At 45.1% G+C, this 12,332-nt stretch overlaps 1 protein-coding gene across 7 annotated transcripts in view; it reads right to left on the bottom strand.

Annotated features, from left to right (window-relative positions):
* HERC2 (HECT and RLD domain containing E3 ubiquitin protein ligase 2) overlaps positions 1–12,332 on the bottom strand; it is a 270,577-nt gene that overhangs the window by 7,888 nt on the left and 250,357 nt on the right. For all 7 annotated transcript variants that reach the window (XM_046653926.1, XM_046653932.1, XM_046653929.1 and 4 more), the window contains 6 exons: positions 11,791–11,952; positions 9,553–9,644; positions 9,230–9,369; positions 5,277–5,464; positions 4,569–4,766; positions 1,963–2,046 (listed from right to left, as the gene is read on the bottom strand). In XM_046653926.1, coding sequence (XP_046509882.1) covers positions 1,963–2,046; positions 4,569–4,766; positions 5,277–5,464; positions 9,230–9,369; positions 9,553–9,644; positions 11,791–11,952 — 864 coding nt within the window. The remainder of the gene's footprint in view (positions 1–1,962; positions 2,047–4,568; positions 4,767–5,276; positions 5,465–9,229; positions 9,370–9,552; positions 9,645–11,790; positions 11,953–12,332) is intronic.

The following is a 12,332-nucleotide window of genomic DNA, read 5'->3' as shown; positions in this document are numbered from 1 at the left end:
TTTTGGTGTCTCCAGAACACTATCCATAGACAGCAGGAGAATACTCCCCCAGGAGAAGGCTGAGGCCAGGCATCCTGCAGCCATAGGATGGGGCAGGGAAGAGGTACCTATACTGCTTTCTGGATCACTATTGGTATCTGCCTTCAACTTGGACGCACAGAATGCCTAAACCCCGCTCTGTGCTCTGTTTTTAGCCAGAAAAACAATTCTATTTCCATCTTTGTGGAAGATCTTCCTAGCTTCAGGAGAGGGGTATGAAACCCTGAATGAAGGGACCTGGCTCTCTGGTACCTGAAGGCTGCCGGGTATAATGTAGCAGCCCCTCCAGACATCAATGTGCATCACATGCCACCTTGAAAGTTGTTATCTGCCTTTAAAAAAATGCCTAATGTAAATCTGTTTGTCCTCTACTTATTCTGTTCTTTCAAACATGTCCTGAACACTTTCATAACATGATGCCCTATGCTGGGGATGCAAAGACGAGAAGGAAGGAAGCACCCAGCACATGGCAATGGAGAAATCAGAGACAAGAGAAAGAAACAACAGGCCTTGAGTGGTTCCAGGTCATGACGTTATCACGGCTCACCAATGCCCAAAGCCCCCAGACTTGAACTTTTGGGGAGCTGGCCCTGATGAGGTGCCTGCACATGGCTGGGGAAGGCATATGATCCAGGAACACCCAACCATCTGCATTAGATGATCTGTAGCCATCAGCTTTCCTCACTCATAAACTTTAGTATTTAAGACTCAATGCAGAGCAAACCAAAATGATCCTCCAAGGTGGGGAAATAAAAGCTTACTTATGAACCTAATTAAACATCCCATTTGTTTATGGAAGGGGCTGACTGACCTCCAGTTTGGCATTAACCACTCTGACGTCAGTGAAGGGAACCACTTCCATCAGCTTGGTCACATGTGTTCTCCAATAAACGACAAGAGTTTGATGTCTTAATTCAAAATGCCCCCAAGTACAACTCTGGAAAAACTTTGAGTCATGTAACCAACATCAGGGTAAAAATCATGTGTTAATACAAAGGTACGGAAACAAAGAATTTGTTCTTCTTGGTGCTGTTTCTGTTCCAAGAGGTGGGGCCAATTTCACTTGCACGCTAAATGTCAAGTGCTGCACAATGTAAGTGCCAGGGTTCCTCTGGTTTTTAATTAATTTGTTTAACTGTAAGCTTATATACATTTGGCAGCAGTATAAATTCAGAGGTGGTCTTTCTTTGATTACTATCATGAGACAGTATTAGTGATTGTAGACTATTAAACTAGCAAAGTAAGCTACCAGAGCTAGAGAAGGTGTGACACTGGTGGGAACAGGGACTGTCACCACCTACAATTCGATACATCAAGGGCCTCTGACCTGCCCTGCTGCTCAGAACCTAACCCAAGGGGGCAAGTGAAGGCACAGTCATCATCAGAACTACGCCAAGCAGCCCTGCTGGATCCCAGAAAAGCGGGCATGGACTTCCAGCCCCAGCAGAGGAATCTGACAGAGAAAACCAGGAGAACAGGGGGCACTGGTAAGCACAAAAAATCCTACAGCCCCACTACAGGGAACAGAGAGGCACTTACAATGCATTAAGGGGGAAAAGCAGCAAGTCACAAGAGAGTCATCCAGTTCAGGTTATAACACACACACATATCCTCAAATGTCTGCAGTAGTTACCACTATGTGGTGGAAATATGGGTCATTTTTACTTTTTCCTTTTTGCTCTTCTGTATTTGTGCTTCTAGGTTATCTGAAATAAGACTTCCTTACTTCTGTTTAAAGAAAACAATTCATATACCCACCTGGAGGCCTCAGTGCCACAAGCCATCATGCACAGGTGGCGCCTTGTTCTCTAAAGCATGGGACAGGTGAAGTCTGCAATGAGCATTCTTATCCCACTGCAGGGACGAGACTTGCAACCATGCAAACATGATATCTAAGAACAGAGAACCACCTCCACTTATTACCTGGATTCGGTTTAACTCCACCACGGGTCCATGCTGGCGATCTCGCACCATAGTGGCTTGTACTACTTTTCGGAAAGCTGCCTCCTAAAACATGACAGACAGACAAAATTTAGAATCAGATATAGAAAGTAGTACCCACAGATAAATCATGTCATAAGTTTATTTTAAATCTTCTATTCCTAAAAGTCATATTTTCTTAAGAACACATAACTACAAACTCTAATTTTCAAGTGGTGCGATAGTCTTAGGGGAGCAGCCTAGCATCAGTGTGCAAACCCACCCAGGGGTACTCAGCCAGTTGGCAGGGCAAGTGTTTGGTAGTGCGCTTGGCCTGACAGCTGGAGGCAGGAGGAGCGCAGCCTGCGCTGGGCAAAGAGGAGGGAGGGCCAGGACCTGGTGAGCACCTGTTCTGACTCATTTCTCGGGCTGGCTCTGTGGGTCAACTACAATACCAAGGTTTCCCAGCCAAACCACAAGGCCACTAGTGGCAAGACAGATGTTAAACACTAACTATGCCTCGGTGTCACTGTCATGACAGAGACACCAACCACAAAGCAGCAGCAGAGTCGGGGAGCGGGCCAGGCTTGGGATGGGGATGGGGGGGGAACACGTAGGCACCCTGCACTGACAGAAACCTGAAATACCCAGGGTGAAGATAGTGAGGAAAGGGAGTGGGCCCAACATCACTCAGGGAGAAGCAGGCCCGTTGTGCTGGTACGGACCTGGGCACAGGGAGCATGTTGTTATACAGGTCTGAGGACAAAAAGAGGGAAGTAAACTCAAGAGACACTCAAAGGAGGTGGAATCAGTGGGAGTCTCGGGTCTCTGCCAAGTGGACAAGGATGCCTTCTCTTGGTGAAAGGGTGGTTGGAGGGGCACAAGGGACCCACAGCAGAGTCTGGGCCCCTCTCTCAAGTCAGAGCCCAAGAACTCCAAACTCTAAAGGCTGGAAGGTGAGGGCCTAGGCAGCCCAAGGACGTGGCCCCAGAGGTAGAAGAAGAACAAGTGAGGGTGTCACAGAGCTGCACCCATCACATGCAGGGGCCCGCAGAGATGCACCCATCAACACGCACCCCTGTACACCTACTGGCTAATTCTGCCTTCTACTGTGCCTGACTTCTGCTTTCCAGACTACTCAGCCCACAGCCGAGGGCAGCTCCTCTTCCATGGGAGCATGCATTCCCCTCTCCTCCTTAGGTGCTCTATCACTTCTGTGCTCTGAAGCACATCCTGGTAATAATTCTCCGGAGTCACCAACAAAACCCCCTCCCCAAACTTTCCAGCAGAGGTGATCCTTTCCCACCCAAGACTGGAAGAGACGCTGGCTACACATTCCCTGATGCTGAAGGTGCCTCTGGACTCCCTCAGCACTCCTGATGCCCCGCTCCTGTGCTCACAGCCTGCAGGACACTCACAAAGTTTGTGTGGGACTCATCCTGCCTTTCACTTTGCTTTCTCCTTACAAGGAAGGGCTTTTTTTCCTTCACTGCCTATTATCACCTCCACTCTAAAGGACCAAAAAAATGATGGAAGTAGTCAAATTTGCTACTTTTTATTATTGAAAAATGGTTGAAGTTTCATATCAATTTTACCTGCCCACAATTTTTTCCTACTCCCCATCACCAGAGAGATCTAACCATCACCACAATCCTTATCACTGTCCCAGTGTCTCTAACCACACACGAAAATAAAACGTGTATACTAGTCTTCTTCAGCTAGGTGGAAACAAAGCCAATCCTAAAAGAAATCTGTTTGGACAGGACTCCAAAACATCTAAATTTATTATCATTAAGAACAGACCATAATCTTGAATAACAAAATATGTCATAGAATCACACTCTTCAGAATTAAGATTCCTCAATCTGACCTCTATGCCTTTTTTCCTGACACAAATATTCCCCCTATCATACAATGACCGAGCCTCTTCTGGAACATCCTGTCAAGTTGCTTGACAGAAACTTGATGACTTCCAGTAAGGGGAAACCCCCAAATCCTGAATCAGTCATTCCACTTCTGGAAAACTCAAATTATTATAAAACTCAAATTATTATAAATGTCAATGGGTCAAAATCTGTCTGGTGACTTTCTGATGTCCTCATTCATGATTCTATTCACAGACTGTTAAATTATCCTTCGACTAGGAATCTCCACATATCCTGGAGCAGAATTTCTATCTAAGCCATCTGTAACTTCTGGCATCCTCTGCTGGACATCCCTGGGGAAGAAATTATTCATTATTTTTCCTTCCTGCTGCCAGTGGTGATTTGCCATAAGCCTCAAGGCCAGGCAAGCAGAAAGCACTGCAAGAAAGGAGGCTTCATTTTGCAACCCTCTCCATCCTTTTGGTGAGGTGGAAGCAGAGATTACAACAGGAAATGCAGCACCACACTCTGATTGTTAATATAAGCTCCAAAAGAGAGGATTTTTGTCTGTTGGTCATTGCTGCATCCTTAGCATCCAGAACACAGCCTGGCACATAGCAGGCACCCAATGAACACTCACTGAATGAGTTGTATTCCATACATTCTCAGTTTAGGAATTTTTGTTGGATTAAAATTTACTGAAGATACTGGTTTCAACTACCGCAAAGACTGCTACAAGTATACCTTTCCCTGGGATATCAGAATTCCCCGTAGCGTGTCAAACCCCACAGAGGGCCCGAGTCCAGTTTCATCGAGAGAGCCTTCAAGGTCGAACATGGGGATGCAGGGGCAGAAGAGCTCTGAGATGTGATGCAGCAGCAGCAGCCGGTTCCGCAGTGCTATTATGGGGATTTCCTGCAAATGATTGTACTCCATGGGGACCTGAAACATTGAAACTGCATTAAGTCAACTTAGTTATCAAATGTACAGATAAGCCACAGTTTTGTAGATGAATTCTGAAAATATTTTTTTCAAAAACAGAGAAGCATTATGAGCTCTGAGTTTGGTTTGAAAAATCTCTTTGTTGTTAGAATGATACTCTGGCCAGTTTGCTTGAGTCAAGTAATATAAACCAAGGAGAATGCTAAAAATATTAGTCCATAGAAATATATTTACTAAGCCTATACTATCAGAATGGTTTTGTATAGTTTATACAAGATTTCAATTGAAGGTGACATATTGATGTATATAGAATGTTGGTTGGTGTGAATATTAAGGTTCTTAAAAGTATCATCTTTAACATTATGAACCTGAATTATTTTCAACAGAACACCTCTGTAAATATTAATGGAAGAATGAAGTGTTGTGTGGTTGTGCACACATAATTCAATACATAATGACTTTGTCGCTACTTGCACGCCTCCTAGCCCACTTGGCCCAACCAGTACCCACCTGTGTAGGGAGCTTCCCAGCGCTGGCAGGCTTGCTGGTTGACCAAGCAAGAGTGTGTGCTGAGCCACAGGCCACACGGTTGACCTTCTTACCCTGAAGGGCAGGTACCAACCGGGGCCTCTGGATGGCATTTGTTGTTCCATCTCCCAGTTGTCCCTCATCATTGTCACCCCACGTATAAACTTCACCTAAACAAAGTGAATTTAGAACAAGAATAGGTATACTAGGGCCAATGAATAAACAACCACTAACGTCTTCCCGATACAAACAATCATGGCTGCCCTTCAACTGGCTGTTGGCAGTCAACTGTGTAGATGTTAACCTCATGTATGACCCAGATGTCTCTGATCACAGCTTTGAAAGAGGCAGCCCACTTCCTGGGATTCCTGACTGCCCCTGGGGGCCAACACGTCTTTTTTAGCAAGAGGCACAAGACTCTGGTCTTAAAAATCCAACAGTGTTTGTTCACAGGACGAGTATGGAACTGCAGCAGTTCTTAATAAGAACAAATAACATTAAAACAGATGGTAATATCCTTACCAACACAAATTGATTTGGCATGTTAAATAGAAGAGAAAAAGTCTGTTTTTAACTAAATAAAATCCATGTTTTTTTAAGGAACATGTAGTTTTTCCTATACTTATTCATATCCTAAACATGACATTCATCACTGAGATGAAATCACTGAGATGAGAAACATCTTTTTCTGTGTACCATGATAGATACCAACCATCAAACACTACCATGAAACTATTCTAAGGGTAAGGTCACTCGGTGACTAGAATAGAAATGAGGCTAATTCTCTGGAGAAGTCATTAGCTTTGCCAAATCTGCAGACTCCTTGGGTGCCATGCAGCCGTAAGTACCACTCTGTAAAGTGTGCGCCTGCCTGATCAAGGGCAGTGTCCTTGTCTCCTGCCCTGTCCCACTCTCCACAGTTCAGTCCTAAAGCCACTGGGTGGGTGTCAGAGCATGAGCAAGGAGAGGAGAGCCTCTCTGCAGAGACCAGTCAGGCAGAGGGAATCAGAGTCTATGAGTGACAAAGACTTCCACGTGGGGTGGCCTGGTATGGGGGGGTGGCCCAGAGTGGGCAGTCACAGCCCAAGTGGGATGAGGATCCATGCAAGGAGAGGGCAAAGGCAATGATGGGACCCTGGGTCACATACACGAAGAGAGATGGAATCACAACATTAGGGATAATGGGATCCAGGTTTCTCATCAAAAGAGAGAGTTACAAGTGTGAAAAGAGACAAAAGTGGAATGAACCCTGTGGCACAGACTGGGGCTTAGGGTAATGGTGTGAGTGTGTGGTATTCAATATATATCTATAGATACAGAAATAAACATAGATGTCTACTTGTATGTTATTTACATATATGTTCACTGGCTCTATCCACTGAGAAGGGCTGGGAGCAGTGACATTCCAGTATCAATGAGCACACCTATCAACCAAATCTTGTCTTCCAAATACCATTCACTTCTAAAGACAGCAGGGCTTCTTGGGGAAATGGTCAAATCTAGGCTTGGGACATGGAGAGTCAAGATGAGGACGAAATGTCTTATTGTGCCAGAAAGTAAGGAAGTACTCAGTGAATGATGGGGACATGTCAGGAGACGCAACTAGCCAAACAGGACACAATCTGAGCATCAAAATAAGTAATAGTAACAGATTATATCTAACTCATTGAATAAATGAGGAAATCATGAGTCCCACACAGATGTAAACAGAAAATGAATATTAAATGTTTGATGAGAATAAATAAAATATTCAATGAGAAAAGGGATATTTAAGTAGTTTCAAATACCATGTGGAGTACTTATTAGTTACAAATGACATTCACAGTGGAGAAGCCTGGCAGACACCACCTTAATCAAGTGAGTGAAGTCAACATCATTAACGATAGGAGAGAGCAAAACTGCATGTCACCTGATGAATGAAGAATGAATTAAGAATGCAGCATGAATTAAGATCAAAGACACACAACTTGAATCTACTGAGGAAACAGACAAACTCAAATTGATGGATGTTCTACAAAATAACCAGTCTGTAATCTTCAGAAGTGTCCAGGTCCAAAATTCCCAAGAAGACTGAAGAAGTATGAGAGAATGATGTCTAGGGATGATTGAGGACCGTCTCAAATAGAGGAGACAAGGACATAACAGCTAAATGCAACCTGCGTTGTGACATGTATGGGCGTGAAGATGAGCACAAGTAACTACGCTGTGAACTTCCAACTGTTGTGGAGCAGAGTTTCCCCGCTAGTAGGAAACATACACTCAAACGTTCAGGGTGATGGGGCATCAGAGCAGCACCTAACTCTCACATAGATCAAAAAATAGTTCTTTGTGCTGTACTTCCAACTGTTCTTTAAGGGTGTGATTTGCTTCAAAATTTAAAGAATTAAAATAAAGCAAATAAAAAGTGTGTTGTACGTTCCTGATCAACAACTACAATGTCAGTCCTACCACAGACCATAAAAATTGCTTATTCACATATGAAACTCTTCCATCAATGAAATAATTAAAGAGTATATGTTTATGTAATTCACCAAGGGTTTTAAAACAGAACACAACTGGGGGAACTGTTTCAATGAAAGATGGTGCAATTGTTTTCTATTACTGCCATAACAGACCATCCACAACCTCACTGGTTTAAACACTATATATTTATTACTTACTTATACTTATATACTTATATATATATAAGTATATAATATATATACTTATATTATTACTTATATATTTATTATTACATACTTCTCTATGTCAGAAGTCCAGCATGAGTCTCACTAAGCTAAAATCAAGACGTCAGCAAGCTGCATCCCTTTCTGGAGGCCCAAGGGGAGAACCTGTTTCCTTGCTCATTCAGGCCATTGGCAGAATTCAGTTCTTCGCAAGACTGAGATTCTGTTTACTTGCTGGCTGTCAGCTGACAGCTATCCCCAGCTTCCAGAGGGCACCCACACTCCTTGGCCCCTTCCCTCTAGCTCAAAGCCAGCAATGGCAGGTCAAGACCCTCCACACTTTGAAAATCTCTCCTTCCTCTTCTCCCATCACATCTCTCTCTCACTGATCTTCTGCCTCCTTTTCTGCTTCGAAGGGGTCTATTTGATTATACTAGGCCCACCCAATAATCCAGAATAATTTCCATATGGCAAAGTCAGCTGATTCGCAACCTTAATTCCATCTGTAAAGTCACTTTTGCCATTGGATTGGGATCCATTAGATCACCCTCAGATTTGATGACTGACTAGGAGAACTCCCAGGACTCAGCACATATTATACTCAGAGCTTTGATTTATTCAGTGAAAGGACAGGAAGCACAATCAGCACAGGGAAAAGGCACCTGGGGCGAAGTCCAGAGGAACGAGGTACAAGCTTCCAAGGTCCTCTCCCAGTGGAGTCCCACAGGATGCCCCTAATTCCTTCAGCAACAGTTGTGACCTCACATGTGCAGCGTTGTCTACCAGGGAAGCTCATTAGAGACTTGGCGCCCAGGGTTTTCATGGGGGCAGGTCACTTAGGCACCTCTGCCTAGCACATACTCAAGTTCCAGATCCCAGAAGGAAGCAGGTTTCAGCAGAGACCACATTGTTTGTGCAGACAGTTGAGGAACAGCAAGGCCTTTTGTCAGTTAGGGAATCATGAGAGCCCTCCCAAAATTCAGGCTACTAGAGGCCAGACGAGGGCCAACCTTGCAAGTAGGACTTTCCAAGGACAGCAGTCTCAGGCCTACTCTGTTGGCTCTCTGCTGCACAGCCACGAACTGTAACATATTCATGGGTTTTAACACCAGGGGCTAAAGATGACAAGGGACAAAACCCTGCTTACCACAGAGGCATTCTCAGGATATAGTACCATTGCCCCCCTACCTTACAGCTGCATATATTATCCCTGAGCAGACCACTTAGATTTAAAGAGCTCTGTGTTGCAACATCGGGCCTCCCACCTACCGTCCTCAGTGCAGCATACACAGTGCAGGGAGCCGGTGGCAATGGCAATGACTTTCTTCCCCTGCAGCCCTTGGACCTGCCGAGGTCTTCTGACATGGTCGTCGGATCCGTGGCCCAGCCTGTGATAATCACCTTTGCCCCTGCACACAAGGAAACATGGAACTGAGGAGCACAAGGCCATCTCATTTACCACCCTGCCTCACCTTCCTGGCACAAGCACAGCCTGCCATAAAAGTTACATTTCAATCTACAAAACGCACAGTTAATGTAACTTCAAATTAACAAGCTAGTTTTGGTGGGATTAAACAAAGAATCTCACATACCAAGTATAAACAGCACCAGATTTGGTAAGGGCGACAGAAAACTGGGATCCACATTCCACTTTAACCACTCCAAGGCCTGTGAGAGAATCGATCTGCAAAGGGAAAAGGTTCAATAAGACCTACTCAGTCAAGCCTTTAGCTGACTGCTGCACCCACACAGTGACTGGACTAAATCTAATGAAGAACTCTGAAAACCTTTACCCATGTCAAATATCTTTTACACCTTAAAATCCTACTCCATTTAACCACATAAGCATTCTCGGGAGGAGCAGGACCACCTGGCTCTGAAGGCACACATGCTGACACAAGGCCATGAGCCATGCCACTGCACCATGTGACCCACCATGTTACTAGAAATAAGACATTTCACAGTTGAAGGCCTGTGATCATTTTCCCCCAGAATTCACTCTCCCAACCCCATTTCTCTTTGTGGTGTGGTAACCCCATTCTCCAGCAAGCCCTGTACTTCCTATCTGCCCTCCCACCCTCTTAGATGCCTGAGGCCCACAGGGGAGGAGCAGCAGACAACAGGGCAGGGTATGGCTAAGAGGACCAGTATTCTGGCCTTCAGACACTCCCTGTCCATCTGTCCAGGTTTATCCAATTACACATTACTGACCTTGGTCATGCCAGTACTGGAACCTATCTCCAACCTGCAAGCTCAGGAGTCCGACCCTTCACAGCCAGCACCCTGAGGTCTCATTGGAGCTCACTTACCTAGCTGTCATCTTTCCTCACCCATCAAGTTATGCTCCTTTACCTGGGACTGTTTTCAGACTGAAGTTCTCATATTTAATTTTAAATTTAAATCCATTAAAACCTAATTCTCTCAATCAGTTCTCTCTTCATCCTACCCTTGGCACTATCACATCAGTAGTGGCCTCCATCTCCCGCAATGCCCAACATCCTAATCCTTGAAGGTGCAAAGCCTTGGTCTAAAGCCTCCTTAGCATAAGAAAGTCTATAACAATTTTTTCATAAATATGGAAATCCCAAGTAATCCCTAACATGGTTAAAATACCATATCCCCATAAGGGGAAAAGAGCAGGAGCTAATAAGGACAAGAAGGCAGCCCTAAGCCCCTGGTTGGCTAGCAGCACCTGCCCGGGTGCAGGGGTACAGTGCGGCCTCTAGGCACGTGCTCTCCACCAGGCTTTGGCTCTAGGCAGCACCTACCAAAACCACTCTCTGCAGTGATGGAAACATGCTGTGCCAACAAGGCCCAGTACGGAAGCACCAGCAACATGCAGCTCCTGAGCACATGAAATGTGGCTAGTGCAAGTGAGTAGGTGAATTTTAATTTTACTTACTCTTAACTGATTTAAACTTTAAACAGCCCCGTGTGGCCACAGGCAGCACAGCCCTAGGAAGAAATGCTACACAGTTCTGGCTCAGGCTCTTGTTGATCTGACAGGCATGCTGTCCCTGACAGGGGACACAGGAACTGTGAGGGTCTCTATTCTGCACGTGCAGTCTCAGAGCCCCAGCAAGACAGGATGCTAAGCAGAGATGGCTTCTAATTTTCTTTCACAGCACCCACCCCCCCAAGTCCACAGCCAATCACCTCAGCTAAATGGCCCTGTCATGTTCATGCATTGCAGGCCACTAAGCAGTCAGTACCTGATCTAAATACATCAACAAACTTAACCTTTGCCAACTACCCATTCACAAAGGCAAAAGACAGTCTCGCAAAATTAAGAAACCGCTGAATAACTTAGCTCGCGTTGAGCAAAGCAATCTGGCCCCTGACCCAAGCCTACCGGCTCTTAGTTTCTCACAGGATGTCCTCTGGCTAAGCCAGACGCAATCCTTTCAGCAAGTACTATTACATTCCACAGCTAGAGTTCTCTGCAAATTGAAGAGTGTAAACATTCTGTTATCCTTTTCTTCAAACAGCTCTACATACTAAATAAAACCACAGGCTCTGTGGCACCCAATAAATTACACACATTTCTCAAGAGAGCACAAATAGCACCCTAAAATATCTTAATACCTTTGGTCCTTTCACTCACTTTTTACCCAATTACCCATTATGTTTTCTGCAAAGAAGGTAAAGATGAGGTTAGATGACTCCTGAGAAGCACAAAGAATGAGACAGGGTGGTGAGCCCAGGGGGTCTATGGGGACTCTGTGCACTGTGGACGGTGCCCATGAGCAGCCTGAGTTCCAGAGACCTCACACTCACAGGTCAGGAGCGCAGGGAAAGGCGCCCTTCTCTCTCTGTGTAAAAAGAAATACCTTCATGGGGACTTTACAGCCATCGCTGCCTCCTCTGCCGAGCTTGCCGTAGTCCCCATCTCCCCAGGACCAGACAGTGTCATCGTCAGTGAGGCAGAGGGTCTGGGCGTCTCCACTGCCACAAGCAACGTCAATCACACGGTGGCCCTGCAGCGCCTCCACCTTCAGAAAAAGGAGCATCAGGGTTATCTGACTGCAACAGAAAGGAGGCTTCCCCAAGGAAAGGCTGCAAAATGCTATGATTCTTTGTGTGGCGGTGCCTGTTTTAAGTCTTTACAGAGAACAGGTAATTTTAATAATCCTGTAAAACAAAACAGAAAACATCTTCATCTATTTGAACTATAAGCCTCTAAACTGTAGGAGGCAGGAATTAGTGTCGCCAAGGAGCCAGTCCTACCACGCCAGGAAGGCTGCTTATTCTCTCCATTGCCTCACTCAAAATGTAGCGGCAGTTCTAGAAGACAAAGCATTTGGCTGATGCCAAGGAATATTTACTAGTAGAAATAAAAGGATATTTCAAATACTGTTCTGTTTAAATGACC

This window comes from Equus quagga, chromosome 2 (assembly GCF_021613505.1).
Source record: "Equus quagga isolate Etosha38 chromosome 2, UCLA_HA_Equagga_1.0, whole genome shotgun sequence".
In the NCBI taxonomy this organism is placed as follows: Eukaryota; Metazoa; Chordata; class Mammalia; order Perissodactyla; family Equidae; genus Equus; species Equus quagga.
The sequence above is the reverse complement of the archived record's forward strand: the minus strand, read 5'-3'. Positions and strand labels throughout refer to the sequence as shown.